Genomic DNA, 21,023 nt, shown 5'->3' on the forward strand with positions numbered 1-21,023 from the left:
GTAAATTCATCGACACGCGCGGTTTTATTTGGAACACACCGGGTGTACCGGTTGCTTTCGATCGAATTATACGTTTATTATATAACAGATATTCATCATGAATGATGGACATTTATTTTTGGATGAATCTTGATTTTTGGGAGTTATAAATTGTGTTAAAAGTTGGTTGAAGGTTGTTTTCTTGTGAATATAGTATGATTGGTTATATGTTTTTAATTGGAAAATATTTACTGTTTGTTTAATTGAATAAATAATTGAGTAAATTTTATATAATGCTATGAATGTTCGAGGATTTGTTTAAGTAATACTGATTTGGGATTTTGAAATGACATTTGAAAAGAGATTTTATCAAAATCGTTACGTTTCGAGTATTTTCTTTTTATTGGTAAATAATTAGAAGTTAATTGATAAGTTTATTAAATAGTTTCTTAGAAAGAGATTGCAAGGAAAAGGATGGAATTGAAATAGACGGTTTTGACCTGGTCAGCAGCTCCACCATTAATTCCCATTGTTCACGTCCCACTTTAACATTACCAACACTCGAGAACCAATATTTCATTACTTTACCAACTTCCTGACATTCGAAAATTATCCAACAATTCTCCCAAAAGGAATAAGGAGCAAAACGAAAGGTAACGGTCGAAAACTTTGCGTCGCCCGTATAATGGAGATAAAGAATGGCGTGGAATCGAAATACGGTCTTGTCGTTTATGGCAGTGGTTCTTAATCTTTTTTATCCATGGTTCGGATAAAGATAAACAACTAGATGTTGATAATTAAAATCGTTCACAATTAAAAGTATATCTTCAAACTTTATTCTAAAGAAAATTTAATGAAACAGCAATTGTAATTTTCCAATTTTTCAACAGTAATTAGAACTATATCTTCAAACTTTATTCTAAAGAAAATTTAATAAAATAGCAACTGTAATTTTTTAATCTTTCAACAGTAATTAGAACTATATCTTCAAATTTTATTCTAAAGAAAATGTCATGAAACAGCAACTGTAATTTTTCAATCTTTCAACAGTAAATAGAACGATATCTTCAAACTTTATTCTAAAGAAAATTCAATAAAACAGCAATTACAATTTTTCAATCTTTCACTGCAAACAAACCATAAATCAAACATTAGCCCTACCTCATCAATACTCTTAATCTTTAAGCAAATCCAACTGTTCAAGAACCTAATGACAAAAGCACAATGACAATAGAAAACAGTTTCCTCCAACAAACTCCACGAAAAGCACAAAAATCCAAATACTTCATACATCTCTTCACATCGTAGGCATTCTGCACTTCCAAATTTCCCAAAAATATATCAAAATCTCACGAAAAACCATTCATCTCCAACAAATCAAACGCCTCTCTGAAGCACAGGTTGACAACCACTGTACCACAGCGTAACTCCGCCCGCAGCGAAACTTCTCGAAGCGCTGCCCTCTCGAGCGGGCAGCTTTATTTCTCGTCGTTGGGATTGTTTCGGGCGAGTGTCGTTTCAGTTTCGGAAGGAACGTGTCGCCGGACAAAAGGCGGAGGCGTCCGAGCCGGACCGATAGACAATGGCCGGGACATTTTTGTTTAAATAATCTTCGGACGATCTCCGGAACGCCTCGGAGAGGTCCTGACAAGCCGTGCGACCGCTCAAGAAGAAAAGATCCGGCCTCCTCCATTCGGCTGTCCCGTGTTCTTTCTTCGGTCGACCTACTTCAGGAGAAAGGACTCGTTCGAGTCCCCCTCCCCCTGCCCCCACCCTCGCACCCGAGGCTTCCAGGCGGAACGGTGTTTAGCGTATCTATTTCTATCAAATATAGGTCGACCCTCTGTTTCGCCAGGATTAACCCTTCGTGGATTGCGGGACGGCATTCGGGATTCTGTCCCGCGAGCTGGAATGATTTTGCGTTCGAGTTTCGGGTTGGACCCTGGGGTCACGTGGAAATTTGTTTATGGGATGTTTCTTTTTGGGTGAGCTTTTGTGTGGATGGTGGGGAGTTGTAGGGATGATTTGGAAGGGGTGAAAGATGTTGGGAATGATGGTGTAGGAGTAAGTTGGGAGTTATTTAGAAATGATAATGTGGTGTAGAAGTAATTTAGAAATAATTTCGGAATAATTTGGAAATAATAATGGTGTAGAAATTATTTAGAAATGATAATGGTGGGGTAGAAGTAATTTAGAAATAAGTTGGAAATAATAATGGTGATGTAGAAATTATTTGGAAATAATATTGGTGATGTAGAAATTATTTAGAAATGATAATGGTAGTATAGAAGTAATTTAGAAATAATTTAGGAATTATTTAGAAATAATATTGGTGATGTAGAAATAATTTAAAAGTAATATGGTGGTATAGAAATAATTTAGAAGTAGTAGTAATGTAGAAATTACTTAGAAATGATAGTATTATAACAATAATTTATAACAGAAATAACAGTATTATAGAAATAATTTAGAAATGATTAGTAGCTTTCACATCGAATGAAAGTTAGATTTTATAAGTAGGGTTAACCTTAGATTCTACTATTCCAAATGAAATAAAACTTAGACATTCACTTTCTAATCTAAACAGAAAATAGCTTGTAACATTCCACACGAAATAAAACTAAAATACTCATGTCCAATTTAAATAAAAAACATAACATCTCAGAATAAAACATCTCAGACAAAATAAAACTAAGATACCCATTTTCTCAATAAAACAAACAGACTTTTAGTTTTCATATTGAACTCAAGTGTTAGTCAACCTTCACACAGTCCTAAATGCAACCGAAGATTATACAGACCGTGTTTGTGACGCAACGTGCCCGAAGAGGGTATCGCTGCAACGGGGATTGGCGTACGATATGGCTGTCCGTTTTCTTCGACGTTATCACCGACCAGCCCTTAAGTACGTGGTAACAGCTATTACGAGTGTCAGCCGTTGTTTCACCGGACCGACCGTATTTACCAGTAATTTACGACGCGGCCGTAAACGACAACCGTCGGGAATCGATACCTCCCTCGTCGCGCGACGTGATTATCTTGTTTTGCGGTTGGGTTTGGTTCGTTCAATTGAAACACCAGGCAGTTTTAACGGTCCGATTCCTCATATCGCCTTTCCACCATGGGATTTTTCTTCTGTACCTCTTTTTAGGTTAAAATTAATATGGCGTCGGAAATGAAACATTTTGTAGCGTACTTAAAATTAGGGGTGGTTTTTATGTCTTCGTTTTGATGGTTTTGAGATTATTTAAGAAATGTGGAGCACTTTAACGTGGAAAATTAATTTTGTACTTTTTTAGGTTCGAAGGTATTTGTTTCTATGTTTGTATGAATATTGGAAGGATATTTATTATTGTTTTATGTAGAATGAATGATTAAATAAGAAATTTTATCCATCTCAAGTCACAGCTGAAGAAATAATTTAGACCTGAGAGATAATTTATATTTATATGTACTAAGAGATAATTTATACCTTAATAAATAATTAAATAATAAATATTACCCATCTCGAGTCACACTTTATAAATAAGCAATTGAATGACAAATTTTATCCATCTCAAGTTATAGCTTTAACACTGAAACCACCTAAAATTCACAAGGTTTTGAAGATAAAAATAAATATTAAACGAGACACGTAACAAATATGAAACTAATATTAGTGTCAAATAAAATATATATATATATATAGGTAAAATATAATATATAAAATATATATATTAAAGGTACACGAAATAAAAATAAATATTGACCGAGATGCACAAAGAGAAAATAAAAGTCAGCGTGAAATTAAGTGAACATTCAAAATGTCGTTCAATTAACAATGTCAAAACACTCGAATACTTTCGAGTGAATCGAATCCATTACTGGACGGAGATAAACGGTTAAAAAGTAAGCAAAGTCAAGAAGCGTATCAAAGTTCCTGGAAGATGTAGGCACAGGTGGCACACAGGGACGTTTCGCGCGACTCCACGGGGTAGATTTAAGGGGTGGCCACTTATCGAGACTGCAGCGTAACCGCGTGGCTTGATTTACTGGCTCGATAACCGGGGACCATTAATATCAAGCGGAGAACGCGACCAGCACATCCCGCATGCCGCCTGGTCGGCCATGTAACTCCCACAACCCCCTATTCTTTCCACTGGAGCGCAACACCATGGCAGTTACAGCGAAATAAATTAACTTCTTTGAATGGTTAATGAATCCTAGTAACTGTCTCCCATATTGTTCATCGCTGGGGGAATTATTACATTAATAACGTAATGAGTTAGAAATATTGTGTTAATAAAATAACGAGGAATGGGAGAAATTAATTTCTGAATTAATTAGGAAACATTGTGTTGACTGGAGTGCAACACCATGGCAGTTACAGCGAAATAAATTAACTTTCTTGAATAGTTAATGAATCCTAGTAACTGTCTACCATATTGCTCATCGCTGGAGGAATTATTATATTAATAACGTAACGAATTAGAAATATTAATGTTGAGAAATATTGTGTTAATAAATTAACGAGAAATGGGAGAAATTAATTTCTGAATGAATTAAGAAGTATTATGTTAATAAAATAAATAAAAATAAATAAAAATAAAATTGTGTACGTTGATTTCTTAAAAACAGGATTTTATTTAATGAAATAATTGTAGGTTAAGAGTGTGGATTGATTAATCTGTTATGCTTAATTAAGGATTAATTCTAGCTCAATTTAAGTTGATTTTATCATTGTATAAGTATTCTATATTCTGTATTTTAGTGTATTATATTATATATTTCAAAATCAGTCGAAATTTTAGATTAGGAGTATAGAAATTGTTAGAAGGGAATCCATCATGGCGTCCACCATGGAATAACAATGATCAGCAAAATGGCGACCGATCATCTGTCAAGTTACACTCGCTTACTAAGTTCGGTGACCAAGATAAGGCTGTGCGAGGATTTATAATTAACCCTAAAACCGAAGTTACCGGGGATCTGGGTCGGTAATTATGAACACGCGTTTGCGAATGCTCGCGGAGCTCCTGAAACTCTCAACCAAGATCGATCGTCATTCTACTTCCTCCCTCACTACGAATTCCTTGAATTTTTGAAGCTGTCATCTCGTACAGGAAGTTGACTAATGATTAATTCCAACATCGTTCAACTGTACGCTTGTTTATATACTATAAACTAGTTTCGGGAAAGCCAAACGGTGCATTTTGTCTTCTCGAGGGCATTTACATTATTACCATGGCCAAATCAGAGACGTTCACGTATAGGAATGAGGTTATGGGGACAAAAATAATTGTTAAATTTTATGAATCTTAAAAATAAAATAACGGAAATATTTTTCAAGTCGAATACGAGATAAAATGAACTCAATAATGTAAGATTCATTTATCAGTCGACGAGGAGAAATTGATTAATTAAATAATAGAAGTTAGATTCATATTTATCGTCTCTCATTTTAGGTTAGGTCAATGTTGACACTTATTTCCCGAATGATTGTAATAGAGCGCCATCGCGCCAGATGATAAAGCTGCATATTTTCACTTAAAACAATGTTTTCAAGACGGCATTTGTTTTCACAAGTTCGATGTCAGCCGACCGAAAGAAGCTACGAGATCGATGGACACCGGTTATACGCTCCCACGATCCAAGTTTATTCTCAGTGGGAACAGTCGATCATAGTCGGACACGATGGCAAACTTCAATCCTGATATTTACGAAAACTGACTAGCACGCGCGAAAATCTTTCTGACCTTTTTCGTTCTTCCGACGATTGTTCGGATGTTTTTCATAGTTCTCGACACTAATTATGTAGCACCCTGTAGAATTTCAATGTTTAGATATTTAATATCTCATTTTCAAGAAAATAATTGGACCAGTGATGTTTCAACTGATTGTCTGGGACTAGCTATCGCAAGATGCACCATTTTATGATCAAATCCTGGTTCCACACCTAAATTCTGAAGCAGCCTGTACAAATTCAATATTTAAATTCTTTAGATCTTTGTTTAGGGATAATTGGATCAGTCACAGTTAACAAGAATGACGTTTCAGAGATTGTCTAGATTAACAGTCACGTGATGCTTAATTTACCGTTCTATTTCTGGTTTCAGACCTAAATTCTGAAGCAACCAGTACAAATTCAATATTTAAATTCTTTAGATCTTTGTTTAGGGATAATTGGATCAGTCACAGTTAACAAGAATGACGTCCCAGAGGTTGTCTAGGTTAGGGAGTCACGAGACGCGATGTACGAGGCTTCGATCGCGGCGAGAGAATGCCAGCACGCGGAGTTTTCCGTTCTACCGCGGCCAGGTGCTTCTTTTTAATTATGCAGGTATCCTACAGCGAGCCGCGGCCTTCCCTTCCGCTTTCGTGCCTCCTTTGTGTCGAGATAACGCGCATGAAACGCCCGCGCCGTATCGCCCGTTACGTTTTCGAGAGGGGGATCCGCCTCGGACCGCGGCCGGGCTCGGGAACGCTTCTTTGAAACCGGGAACAAGCCGCATTCCCAATGCGCAAACGGAAAATATAACAACCGAAACGCCGACAAGGACGTACGGCGAAATTTCTCACGCCCAGGCAACTGTCATTTCTCCGCTATCGACGAAGAGATTGATCTGGAAGTTTGCTTGAACCTTGATAGGTATCTATAGGGTGACTCGAAGATAAATTAAATCATGCGTTACCACTAGTTAGTAATATTAACGTGAAATCAATTTGAGATTTATCGAGGAGTAAATGATGTTAAGTTCTTTTGAGAGAAAATACAGGGTGGTTTAGAAATAGGGGTAAAATGTATCGTACCAGTCAAAATAATTGGTTTCAATTTTTTTGTTTAGCAATTATTGATATCTTCGAAGCATTGAATATTCGAAATGATTTTGAAAATGAATAGTTTCATTTGAGTACTGTAATAAGTGCCAGAAGAAACTGAATATATTGTTACAATTTTTATAGAAGTTGCATATTAGTCGTATTAAATGCTCGGTAGTTCTAGTGTCAAAAAGTAGAGATATTTGGAGAAACTTTGCATGGAATTTGTAATATCAGTCTCTTTGTGATTAATTTTTACACCCCATATATACTATCTTCCTAAAGTAACGTCTCTATAATATCAAGAACTACTTCATCAATATATTAACAGTCTCAGAAATAAATTACAGAATGAAGATTGGCAACTAAAACTACAATCTACAGGCTGCTCCAGAAACGACTACCAATATCTCAACTTTAAGATTCCAATTACAAGAACAATGCATTATAATCAACACTATCCTCCATCCTAAAATTCTTTCTAAAATATAAACAGGAACATTGGTCCAACCATTCTCTATTTTAGGTTTCCCACCGTTAACTCCGGTAACCAATGGTATTCGAATCGCGAACGCGGCGATCCCGGGCCCGGGCGATTGAAAACACGACGAACGGACACGTTTGGGCGTGTTCGACGGTGATAAGGCTCCGGTGGCCGGTCTTCCAGCGCCGTTGGAAATTGGGATTGGAAAAGGCTTTTCCACAGGTGGCAGGACGGGGATATCGCGGAGGCCGCGGCGAAGATAAAAGGGAACGACGAAAATTGATTTCCGACAAGGTGGCCGCATTTACATAGACCTACCGGCGTTCCGCCCTTCCTCCGGCTCGCCCCGCCCCACTCGCCCGCCCCCCACCGCCGCGAGTCGAGTTCCTCGGCGGAGGAGGCCCGTATCTCGGTGCATCCGAGTCGAGCACGATTTGCATTCCCCCGGGATTGACTTTTGTCGGACGCTTTCACGTGCCGATGCACCGAAAACGTTTCGAGACAGTCGCGTCGCGGAATTTCGACGCTGAACGCGTCGGGCACAAACGTCGTTGCTTCGACTTCTAACCCTCCCACCGGCCTACCCCTTTCCTCGCCAACTCTTGCCGCCGGGAGATGAGAATTTCACGGAGAATCGCGAGAAACAGACGGGGAATCGATTTGCATTTCAGGTGACGAGTTTCTAACTTCGTATTTGTTTATGCAAATCTTTTGGTTTACGGTAATGCCGGTGTTCCGGGGTGATATTATTGTAGACGGCGAGAGGACGTGTTCAACGATATGTCGCATGACCACCTTTGAGTGAACGGCAGAGATACGCTTTGATAAGTCATACGTGGAAAGAGGTTATGTTCGAGGGAAGTATCTTTTTCGTGTGATTCGTAGTTTGTAGGAGCATATGCGTGTCGCATATCGTTTTAATGGGCTTTTTGTCAGCTATGAGAATATGGTGACGAACATGTGTTATGGCTTTGGAAAAATGATTATTTTAAAAATGAGGGAAGATGTTTTTGAAATTCGAGAACCTGTATACCTTAGACGTGTTTGCGCGATGGTACGAATAATGGAGGGACTCGACGCTGAAAGCTCGATACGTCTGAAAAGTATGTATTCGTTTCCGTAACATGAAATTTTAATTTTTCAGTAGGTCTCGAGTGAAGTTTTCCTAGGGAATACGGCTGAGTAAAAGGAGGAAGTGGGCGAGAAGATCGTCGCCATTTTTTATTCCGGATGCTCGGAGTGCAAAGCTTGCCCACTTGATGGCACCGGAATATTTTCCCGGCACGTATCTACGATACTTCGCGATGGGAGGCGCAAATATAGAAGACGTAGAACTCCTCGCTTCAATTATTATTAATTTTTATTACCGTCGAGTTATTCTACATTTCTGAATATTGCAGCTTCCTATCCGTTACCACCATAGACAAGCACCATTGATACCTAACGCGATTACTGAATAAAAATTTGTTCAATTTAAACAAAAGTAAATAATATTACAACTATAATAATTTATTCCACAAATCACAAGGAACGTGGCACTGTGCACGGAAATAAAGAAAAATATGTTGAATACATTTACATAATGATTCTTAAATGAAACATGCTTCCTATATGCAAATACTTAACGTGGCTGACTATGGCTCGACAATTCTACTTGTAAAAAATATAACCGATCCTGAAGGTGGACTACACTGCCCACCTTCTATCGATTTTATCGTACATTAAATAACGGTAAAAGTAACATCGTTTTACTCTTAATATTAATGAAACTTTCAGCAAGTAGAAACAGACGTCAATGGTCAGACACTCATGTACGTCCTCCGAATACAGAAATGGAATTCGTTTTTCGTTCTTTCCGGGACCTTGATCTTAGTGCATTGTAAATCCGCGTAGAAGTAATTAGCAACCTCCGCACACAACGGATTGCATCGGGGGTCACGTGACCCATTTTCACCCCTTTGATCGAAGGGTTCGTTTCCGAGGGATTCCGAAGTAATGAACGGCTGAATATTCATGCCCGTTGTGTGACCCCGCGAGAAAGGGGGTGCGTCGAGGTTCGTGCCCGCCGCGAGTAACCGTGCATCCATATTTACGCGGTCCGCATCCGATTTTCACCCTCCGACATTGGAAAATGTCATCCCCGACAGATCTGGTATTTACGAAATGTGCCCAGATAAATATTTGAATATGTATGATCGACTGGCATAAATTCGCGCACGGTCGAAGACAAGATGTTAAAACACAAACACGCCTTTTAACGGGGGATGAAACGTGGAAAAGAATTTTTAAAGGGGCTGGGGGTGAGAACGCGTTTCAATCGTTCGAACGTACGACGTTCCCGCCATTAAAATCGACGAGTGTTTTTTTTATGAACGCACTAAAAGCCTGGCAGATATCTTTGACCCATTTCCGGCGAGATATTTCTTCTGTCAACCCCCTGACAGAACCGAGCAAAAGAAAATAGGGTTGGAAGCTAGATGAAGCATTAAGTACACGCATGAAATTCGAACAGGGAGTTCCTACGCCCATTTGCTTCAGAGGAATATTGATGGAGGGTTGTTGCACCCCCTGTAGGTAGTGAGTACACAAAAATATAAATTGAACAGGTAAAATGATATTCGTGACGTTCCGGTTATTCCAAAAATCGATTCGAGCGTACTGATATCAGGTGTATATGGTTGCTGTGCGTCTGACCAGCGATTGACCCTTTTCACTTACAGTGAAATTTAATCACATACTGCTCGTTGTCCATTAAGGAATTAATGATAGGACGGCGTGTTTGTGAGCATTATTATTTAATTAACGTTAAGTAAATATTATAATATTAAATGAATCAACGTGTAGTTTATGTTAATATCATTTTCATTCAAACAGCCCACTCGGTAGATATGATTTAATAATTACTTGTCAAGGCGAGCCTCTGATGTCGAAGAGATAATAAAGAAATGGTTACTCTTTTCGTGAAAGCTAACCGACGCAGGGCATGTATGATTTCCTTTTGAGGGTGGATTTTCCGGTGCACCCCCATCCCACCCTCACTCCATCATATTAATTAAATGGACACGTTACTACCCCAGCTTTTACAAGGGCTGATCTCCAGCAACATCGACTTTGACATGTCGTGTCGCCGATGGGAAAATAATTAGCAGCCACCCCCGTCGAGCAGGGGGTGTCTTTGAGGCGGCATTAACCGTGTACACAACGATATCGATTATCAGCGACCGCCACCCCCTGTCCTAGACGCGTCCCTTGCACGTGTTCGTCACTGTTTGTTTCAGAGGGTAGAACAACTTCCGTTCGACCCTTCACCTTCGACTTCCAACCGTCGACCCTCGACCCTGGCCCACCCCCTGCTCTGGAAACGTCTCCCTACAGGAAAATTCCCTTCCCCCTAATTAACCTGAATCACATCGGGACCGAATAGAAGTTTTTCGTGAATTTTTCATCGAAAATTTTACAACCCGAGGGTGGTTCACCCCTTAAATCACGGAGGATGAGTTATATCGACAGATAGGGGTAATTGAAATATCGTATAATCCGTACACGCGATATTTACGATACCCGTCGGACCGAGGCGGCCGTTTAACGATCCCGAATTTCCCCGAGGGTGATGCAACCCCCGTAATACAGTTTGGAAAATCAGTGACGGTAGCCAATTAAAAACTAGACTGACCGGACGCGCGCGTAAGAAACAAAATATCGGTGAACGTGAATTAACGTTCGCCAGAGGTTCTCTGGAAAGCGTCCTTTCACCGTGGAAACGATTTTCCACCCCCCGGGGAGGGTGGCGTTGTCCCGCGGGACGCTTTCAACTCGAAAAACCGTTCAATTTCACCCGGGACCCGGGATAGAAAGTGTTTTATAGAAAATTTCATGGAAACTTCGTTCCATGAAAACGAAGAGAACCACTTTAAAGCATCGGTCGGGGGTTGGCGTTGAGAGGACGGCGAGGGGGTGGTGCACGTGTGCGCCTGCACGACACACCATACCGTGGCGAACAACGCTCTATCAGTGAGGCCTGACGTGTTCCACCGTTCACCCTACGGTATTAACGAAAGGGGTCCGAGGGGGTGACTTTCACCCCCAACCGCCCCGGGAAAATTGCCTCGGCCCCGGTTCGATCCCCGAAATGACCTAACATATTTACTCCACGTATCTCGCCAATATTCTTCATCCCCTCGCGATACACCCCCGGTATCAAGCCACCCCGAAGCCACCCCCTTAAAGAAGTAAGAGGGTTTATTCCGTAGCGAGAGGAAAATCTAGTCTGGTGGATGGGCTCGTAGTTCAGGGCGGATCATTCTGCGGGAACTATTGCGTTTGGGGCTTAAACGTCACTTTACAGGGATGAAAATGACATTGCACCCCATTCCGAGGCCTTTCGGCCTTTGCGGGGATGTAACGTGGACGAAAACGATGTACTTCGAGATTAGATCTCATCTTATGAAAGTGACTTTGAAGGGAAGTATTTTTCAAAGATACATTTTCCAAGTGACTCTATTAATATTTTTCTTACTTAAATAATTAATAATATAACTATATTAATTAAATGACGTATTCTATGTTTAACACACTCTTCGCTCTCTGTTTACGAAAAAGATAACAGAAAAATATTTCACTTATTTATGAATTATATTATTTATAATTATAAATTATATTATTTATTATTTATAGTTATATATTATTATTGAATGATATTATTTATCTTTATCCTCATTCCACATTAGTGTACTTCGATTTTTTCCTTTTCTCCTCTAACCTCGTTCACCAAATAATTTACACACACGTAAACAAATGATTAAGCGTGAATTAAATTATTAAATGTAATCTCGACTGCGAATTGCATATCCCATGAAAAAAGATTGTTTCATAATTCTGAAGGCACTGGGAAGTCGAGTATTAAGAAAATCCCTGGCAACTCAGTCGGAATACTAAGTTCTGCGTTCAGCTTTTGACTTCCATTACTTCTCGAGTAACGCTACAGGGTGTAGGAAGGGGAGGGGGGGGGGGGGTAGTTTGACTTGCGTGGTCCATTACTACTGCAGGCTGCGTCTTATGCTACTCATCCGGCGGTGGATGTGTCTCAGGGCGACGTGAGCGGAATATCGACTGGCCGGGCTCGTTTCTAAGAGCGAAGTGACAAACTGTAGCACTTTAGAGGACCGCGCGCGAGCAAATTCAGTGGTGACACGCGAGGCGTTGCATTCCGGCAATTGCCTCGCTACTGGGGATGATCTTCGGTTACTTTGTATTAATGCATCGTATGCCACGTGAATTCGTATTTAACTTAAAGTGCTTTTTATCAGAAACAGATTCTTACAAATATACACAGACGACTTGGAAAATTCTAATGTTGCAACTTAACGTAAATTTTGTTACTGTTCATCTTGTGTTTGTGAATGTTGTAGATTGTTGTTTAAGTGTGGTTTGATTGTAGTTTGTTGTAGATTTCTTCTAGTTTGAGGAAGGGAAATAGTTTGAAGTTTTTAATAGTTTTAATTTTAGTGGGTCTTTTTCGACCCAATATTATATTCACTCCTTTATTAGATTAGTTCTTTATTTGTATTTATTTATATTAATCTATAGATTAGTTCCTTTTGATTTAATTGTACTCAATTTTTCGGGAATATTTTTTTTAGGAATGACACGGAAGAATAATTAATTACGTACTGATGTGTTAATTATGTCAAATTCATCCAAGGAGTGGAAAAAATATTTCAAACGAGACGTAGCATTTCACCGGGCTTGAGGCAGATAAAAATGTCATCAAGGTCACGCAGAATATCGAAAGATAATCTTACCTGAAAAGTGATAGCGTCCCGTTCGATTTGCGACATGTTCTTGAAGATGGTGTTGATGATAGTCACGAACTTGTCACGTTCCAGGAAGCTCGCCTGATCCTTCTCAAAGAAATCGATGAAGTCGTACAGTATGAAATACGTCCCTGAAACAGAAAAAGGTCCAAATAGTTAGAAAAAAAATATTCACGAAAATAATCTTCACTAATTCAACATTACATTTATTTATTCCAAACGTTACCATATTATTCCCACAATGAAACAATAGAAAGTCATTCGTATAACTTCTAAAAATTACATTTCCCAAGATAGAATCACGATACATACACTCATAGTCGTAACAATCAAATTAGACATAACTTTCGTAACAATTAATACACACTAATATTCGAATTAACGTAAAAAAAATTAATTATCTTGATAAATATGCAAAAATAATAGCTTCCAGATTGACGAGTCCCGTCAATCAAAAAATATTCATAAAAATAATCTTACTAATTCAACACTACCTTTATTTATTCCAAACGTTATCATATTATTCCTACAATAAAACAATAAAAAGTCATTCATATAACTCCTAAAAATTACATTTCCCAAAATAGAATCACGATACATACACTCACAGTCGTAACAATCAAATTAGACATAATTTTCATAACAATTAATACACACTAATATTCGAATTAACGTGAAAAAAATTAATTATCTTGATAAATATGCAAAAATAATATCTTCCAGATTGACGAGTCCCGTGAATTCACTGACAGTATCGCGGTAAAAAAATCGCTGCACCCGTTACACAGGTGTAGGTCACGAAACAAAAATTAGCAAGTAGTATAGCGTCGAATAAATCATCCTTATCACCCAGCGGACCGATTCTCTCTAGCTCGCAGCGTTTACACGCGTGTCGCGCACCGAAAACGTGTTCCACGATATGCAAAAAGCTCGCCCCGGGTGAAACCGACTTTCAGATCGAGCCAAGGGTTGCCAACCCCCGCCCCGTTTCGTTGTACAAAGGATTTCCTGTCGAACCGATACTGGCAACCTGTCGGGGCTATTTACATTGTAAATATTTTCACGAAAATCCCTGTGCCCTCGCCCACTTCCAGACGCTGGCTGCGTCATCCCCCCGGTGAAATATGAATCTTCTTGCCGGGAATTGGTCGCTTTCGAATCGATGGATACACCAATATGGCGGCCTTTGGGTACTCGGAAATATTGCTTCCTTTCTTGTTGTTGGATAGTAAGCATATTCATGGGAGCTATAATGTATATTGACTCTTGAGACGGCGCTACGTCAATGGATTTAGGTTACTCGATCGAAATATAAATTTCGATCATGGAAATCATGGAGACATTGATGATAACGGTGATTCATACGGATAGAACAGAAAAATCGACGAATTCAGTAGTAAAGTAGTTTTTTAAAATTATTAGACAGCAGATGCTTTGAGAAATGAAGAAGTTGACTAGTAACAGGTGAATTGAATCATGAGTCAATTGAAATCTCAGTAATCATAGAGTCCCTATAGAAAAATTTAAAACTTCAGTTTGACTGCTCGGTAGTTCCAGTGTTAACGAACTCAGTCGCGAACTCTAACGAAGCCAGTGGCACAGGTAAAAGAACCAGTTACAGAAATTCAGTAGTAAAGGTCAACGAATACACGGTGGGAACATTAGAACTGTCGTAAATTGTTCTTTTAAATTATTGGACAGCAGATGCTTTGAGAAGTGAAGAAGTTGACTAGTAACAGGTGAATTGAATCATGAGTCAATTGAAATCTCAGTAATCATAGAGTCCCTATAGAAAAATTTAAAACTTCAGTTTGACTGCTCGGTAGTTCCAGTGTTAACGAACTCAGTCGCGAACTCTAACGAAGCCAGTGGCACAGGTCAAAGAACCAATTACAGAAATTCAGTGGCACGAGCGAGCAACTCCACTAGAACGGGGCCAACATATTCAGTAGTACAACTCGACGAATCCTCCGACAAAAAAACCCTCGAACACCCGCAGCCCCGGCACTTAAACAGCCAATAAGCTCACCGCGGGGCAATTGACGCCGCACTTTCGCCGGCTCCCGTGCATTCGGATTCACGTGGCAACGAGTGCCAGGCGACACGAAAGAACTCAATTACCCCCGGTTCCCGGAGGACATTCGAGATTCCTGGGGGCTCCGGGTAGTCCAACTCCGACGTGTCTCGACGAAACCGGCTAACGTAGAGGGAACGACGGAAATAGGAGAAGACAGAGGCCCGAGAACGTCGGAGACCTAGGAAGCACGTTACAAGGGTTGGGGATGAACAGTATTACAGGAGATGAGGGTGACAAGGAAGAGGGTGGAACAGGGTGAAGAGAGAAGAGAAAACGAGGAGAAATACCAGGAAGGAAGAGGAAACACGAGACAGCCACTTGGAAGGGGTGGGTCCTGAGAGGGTGCGAAACAGGTCGAAAAAAATGTGCGAGTCAGGGTAGACCCACCCCCTGGCGTCTTGTCTATCGATTCAAGGCTAGCAACTTGTTGGCCTGGTCGGACGATTTTCACGGAGGTCTGCCGGCTCCCAGACACGTCGGAAGTTCTAGCCACCTCCTACACCCCTACGCTTGCCATTCTCACCCCTGTATTTTTCCACGTGGCAGCTCGAGAGGCCGGACGGAGGGTTATTCTTGAGCAAATATAACTTCTTTAGCCGAATACGAAGTTTCGGCGCTGAGTCGGGGGTGGATGAGGGTGGCAGGGGCTGGTTTTTATGGGAGTTGAGATAATAAGCTGCCACCCCTGTGGATGGGGAGAAGACTGCACTACGTGATGATAAATAATGATATGTTCTGTATGTTTTGGAAATAAAATGGGGTGCCTTTGGAAATTGCTTTTGAGCATGTGGTAATTGATGTGTTCTAAATATTGTAACATAAGATTAAATATTTGGTAATCATTTTCTTCTAGTTAAATGAATAGTCGATATCTTGGAGTCAAAAACATTTTTGAAAACATGGGAGAATTATAAAATAAACAGCAATCTAATCTAAAGGTAAAATAAAGAAACTACTCTTTCAAAAACCACCCCAAAACTAATATATTCAATTTTCCAAAATTCTATCGAATCTCCATTTACCGAACACACTTTCCCATAAACTGGGAAACTCCAGTAGAAACATTACAATAACAAACTGCGACGAAACGCGAACATATTGGTCGACGCGAGGGGTGAAAGGGGAGGCCCGGAAGGGTGGCGAGTTATCGCGATGGCGAGCTCCTCGTCCGTTGATTGAGAGGGATGGTTTGTAACGATCGAGACGCGATAGAGGTGAATTTCGATGGCTCGGGTCGCTCGGCGGAACGAGGGCACGTCGATTTCCCTTCGCCGGGGGTTGCCGGGGGTGGCAAGGAGAGTTTAAGGGCGGCTCGGTCGATCGAACGGGGAGATAAAGGAAGGCTTACGAAAGAGAAGTGGCCGTGGCGGGCCACGGGCAGGGACACGACATTACGGGGGTTGCTCGTAAAGCGGTTTCGAAGGAATGGAAACTCAAACACGTGTGGCTGGCCGGGTGGTTGCAACTCGCATTAATGAGACAACCCTTTCGTTCGCGAAACTTTCATCCTCGAGGCATCAGGAGATACCAGCGATCCCGAGGCCCACTCGGGGTTTGGAAAGTTAGGGTGACTGAAGAAACTTGCAGGTGTATCTTTTAATTGGGGGTTGCGGGGGTGAGTAAATAAGGATCGAGGAAGTAGATGAAGTTTTTCTTTGTTGAACGGTAGTCTGGGAATCAATGTTATTTTGTTGTTAATAAATTTGTTGACTATTTTGCGATACGTTTAATATGTATTAATGTTGGGAGTAAAATGATTGTATTAAGTTATGAGTTTTTAAATGAGAATTTTTTTAAATTTGAAAATTGTACATGTGAATTATGGAAAGTGATAGTTTATTTATTTGAGAATAAAATGGTAATGTCAAAGAGGAAATCTTCCGTTCTTGCAAAATATTCTCAAAACTATTTTTATATTAGCAAATACTTTTTTAAACAATCCAGATCATAGGTGATACATTAAAAAAATCTTGTAATATACTTATTTCCACTTCCATAAGAAATCCCAAAACCTATTATTCAATATTCCCACAATATTTCTGAAAACCTGTCAGACACCAAAGAAAAGCAGTCACATTACAAACAGCGGACCCCGACGTCCAGACTTTTAATTTTCATCGCAGCAGTTTTATTTCCGTCGTGGGAAATGCTGTTTGTTCATCTCTGTGTCGCAGTTTCGCCGAGGAGGCAGCGACAGTCCATGAATTTTGCATCGACGAACGACAAAAGGGGAGAGGACACGGATGGGAACGGTACAAATGAAGAAGTATCGCGGTCGCAGCCGTATAAATCTTTCCGTCGTTAATATTGCCCCGTTAGCATTCACGTCGGCCTCGACGAAAAGAAATAACGCCAAGGGTAAGCAACAACGACGGCCCATGGGGGGCGCGTTGCAACGAGCCTCGGAGTAAGAAAGCTCGGAATAAACCATTCACGTGACGCGCTAGGCATGCATATTGCACCGGTCGAATGCAACTGAAACAAAACGTATTTCGCTTTTCATGAGCACGCGAACTTTACGAGTCCTGCGGCGACGGGATAGCGACTGCTTTATACCGTCCCTACGTAAATACGTGTATTTGATTCTGCGAGCTGGTTCAGTTACAGCCTCTGCGGGCTTTTGTGGCGCAACTCTTGCTTTGAGGCGTTTTTGTTTTTGCAGGTCTGGATTAGTTTGAGGGAAACGTGTATTAGGCGGAAGCTGGGCTTTAGAGGGATCTATGGCAGGTTTGAATTAGATTGTAGAAGAATATTAGGTGGGTTCAAAGGAGGATTTAGTTGGGGGATGTGTTAGGTTTTAGGGGATCAGTGCTAGGAGGATGAGTTAGGTTTTAGAGGATTATTGCCATAGGTCTAAGTTAAGTTTTAGGGGATCAGTGCTAGGGGGCTGAGTTAGGTTTTAGAGGATCGTTGTTAGGGAGTTGAGTTAGGGTTTTGAGGATCACTGCTAGGGGGCTAAGTTAGGTTTTAGAGGATTATTGCCACAAGTCTAAGTTAGGTTTTAGGGGATCATTACTGGAGGTCTAAGTTAGGTTTTAAAGGATCACTGCTAGGGGCTAAGTTAGGTTTTAGAGGATCCTTGTTAGGGAGTTGAGTTAGGGTTTTGAGGATCACTGCTAGGGGTCTGATTTAGGTTTTAGAGGATCACTGCTAGGGATCTGAGTTAGGTTTTAGAGGATCACTGCTATGGGGCTAAATTAAGTTTCAGAGGATTATTGTTAGAGGTCTAAGTTAGTCCGGATCACTGCTGGGTGTCTGAGTTTGGTTTTTGAGGAACAATACTAGAAGGCTAAGTTAGGTTTTAGCCGATCACTGCTTGGAGTCTAAGATGGGCCAAGATACCTTCAGTTTTAGAGAGATCTATGTTAAGTTCAAATGAAGTTCTACAGAAGTCTCAGACTCAAGAGTCCCCAGCTGAAGAAACAAAGTTACCTACATAGTTGCCAGAAGTACAAACTAGGAATAGCACAGATCTACAGAAACTCCACAATAACATAATGCTACAACACCTAAACTCCATCTGCTTCATATCTGAAGAAAACCCAAAGTTCAAGTGGAAAATAGGCAACACGCAAATCAGATCCACGACAATTCTAACAGAGACCCAATGCAAGTCCAAGTAAATACAAGATCCAAGTCACGTCCGCATAGGGTCCAACTAAGTTCAAAGTTCCAGGCAGACTAATGTCAGATCGAATTAAAGCCTAATGGGGGTCTAAATCAGGACAAGATAAGATCCCTCGAAAGTTCCACCGAGATCCGAACGAGACAAAGACTTAATGGAACCGAAAATGAAAACCCAAATGAACTTCCCAGGGAGACCAAATTGGATTTCAGCGGAAGCCCAAATGGAGTCTAAAAGACAGTCCGGAATAAGTTCGACCGGAGTCCAGGGGAGAATCGGTGGTGGCTGATCGCTCTCCTTATAGATCCCGAAGAAAACCGTGAATTTCCATAAAGATCCCGGGGACCCGAGATGTTCGTTTGCCGATAGCATCGTCGAGTACACCGATTCCAGAAAATAAAACGGGGGAAGCGGAGAGTTGGAGCCGGCCGGAAATTACGCCGGCAAACTTTGTGGACTTAAGGCTTTAATCACGCCTCGGGGAACTTTAATGGTCCGCTGAAATGTCATCCCCGCCGTGACGGCCGAGTTCCTCGTTCCTAATATTGACTCGAGCCTTAACACTTATTTTCCATCGACCTTTTTCCTCCGCGTCGGGAAAGAAATCAGGATCCCCAGGCTCAACCCCCTGGAAGACACACCGAGATGTCCTGTCGCAATTATTTCCCGGCAGACGCGAATTTCGATGAAATTGGATTCCCCCGGATAATATCGTTCATCCCAGGATCAATTAATCCACGAGATTACCGTTATACCCGGGATAAATAAAAAAAACACAGGGGTTGTCAAGGGTGGACGAGGCGATGGATCAAAAGAAACAGAAGACATATTGGCTGTCCCCTATCCCCAGAGCGACGACTCTAAGCTTATCAAACATAGGAGGAGTAGCCTGACCTACTTGCTTTCCCTCTGAAACACCATTTCTGCCCCGGGATAACGTACCGCCGAGAAAACATAGAAAACAGAGCTCTTTTATTAATTCTTACCCCCCTGTGTACCTTCTATAGGGACAATACCTTTTTCCTCCAATATCCTGTTCTCTTAAGGGGGTGTGCAATTTTGAATGTCTGAAGAAAATGAATTTCATGGTTACCTGTTTCGCTTTAACCCTTGAAATGCTGAGTGGCGTCCTATGGGGAGCCCAGAAAGTATTTTCCCTTAATAATTTTGTAATTTTTCATATGTTATGTATTTTCTCGTTTTTCATCGTCAAGTATTGTGGATGATTTGTCTATTCTAAAAACATTACACATAACAACATTAAACAACATAAATAGCAACCAAGACGTTTAATATTTTTTAAAAAATTGTTGACATTAATAATTGCAACCTAGTGAAAACAAACGTTGAACTGACTCATTCGTTTTTAAAATTTGTTGAAAATCAGGAACGTCCTTTAAGTGCAACACTGATGCCATATACAGGGTGACCAAAAATCTCCACTCACCAGGTCACGTCCCATCACCCTCCAAAGTGTAATATCGATCAAAAGTCGTCTGTATAATGTGTATCCCTTTTTTTAGCCACCTGATCGTTCCATTTTCCTCCCAGCTGTTTCCGTCTGACATTATTCCCTACCCAGTTCCACCCCCTCCGGTACTCACCCCCTCAAAGTTGCTTGATCTTCATCCCCATCGAGAGACAAGACGATATTGCGAGCGGACGTGACGTGCGCGCAGATTGGATTTGCGTTGAACCGCACCACCGATATTTTTTCCACCCCCTGCAACCCTTACCGTTTGATAAAATTTCTTGGACGGGGGGAGTGTTTTTTTTTTGGTGCAGCTGAACATTTATCAGTGGACGAAATTCGAAATGGTTCGTTTAATTTTAATCCTTTTATTTGATGATATCATTAGTCAGTATATAAATAATATAGATGGAGAAAATAATTGATTAGAAAATCGGCAGATGATTAATTAAATTCGTCCGTCGAAATTCAATTACTTGAAAATTAGCTCGCTCGTTTACTATTCACTGTTTGCTCATTTTGTTAAACAATACGATCAAAGCTAAATCATTTTATATTTTTATTTCACGTAACTCAATCTGTACTCATACTATTTCTTGTAAATGTTTTTCCACAGAGACCAGTGCGAACCATTTTATAATTTTATTTGCTCTGTATCAGCACGATATCGTATTCCATCGCCATATAATTGTTTCTTACCACGAACTGTTGCGTACCATTTTATTCATAAAACTATTTTTTAATTCGAAGAACACACAATAACTGCCGCTGTATAA

The 21,023-nt window shown here is 40.5% G+C and overlaps 1 protein-coding gene across 1 annotated transcript in view; it reads right to left on the reverse strand.

The window, feature by feature from the left end:
• AChE-2 (acetylcholinesterase 2) overlaps positions 1-21,023 on the reverse strand; it is a 163,684-nt gene that overhangs the window by 60,000 nt on the left and 82,661 nt on the right. The window contains exon 2 of the mRNA XM_031973762.2: positions 13,063-13,205. Coding sequence (XP_031829622.1) covers positions 13,063-13,205 — 143 coding nt within the window. The remainder of the gene's footprint in view (positions 1-13,062; positions 13,206-21,023) is intronic.

Source organism: Nomia melanderi, chromosome 2, assembly GCF_051020985.1.
Source record: "Nomia melanderi isolate GNS246 chromosome 2, iyNomMela1, whole genome shotgun sequence".
In the NCBI taxonomy this organism is placed as follows: domain Eukaryota; kingdom Metazoa; phylum Arthropoda; class Insecta; order Hymenoptera; family Halictidae; genus Nomia; species Nomia melanderi.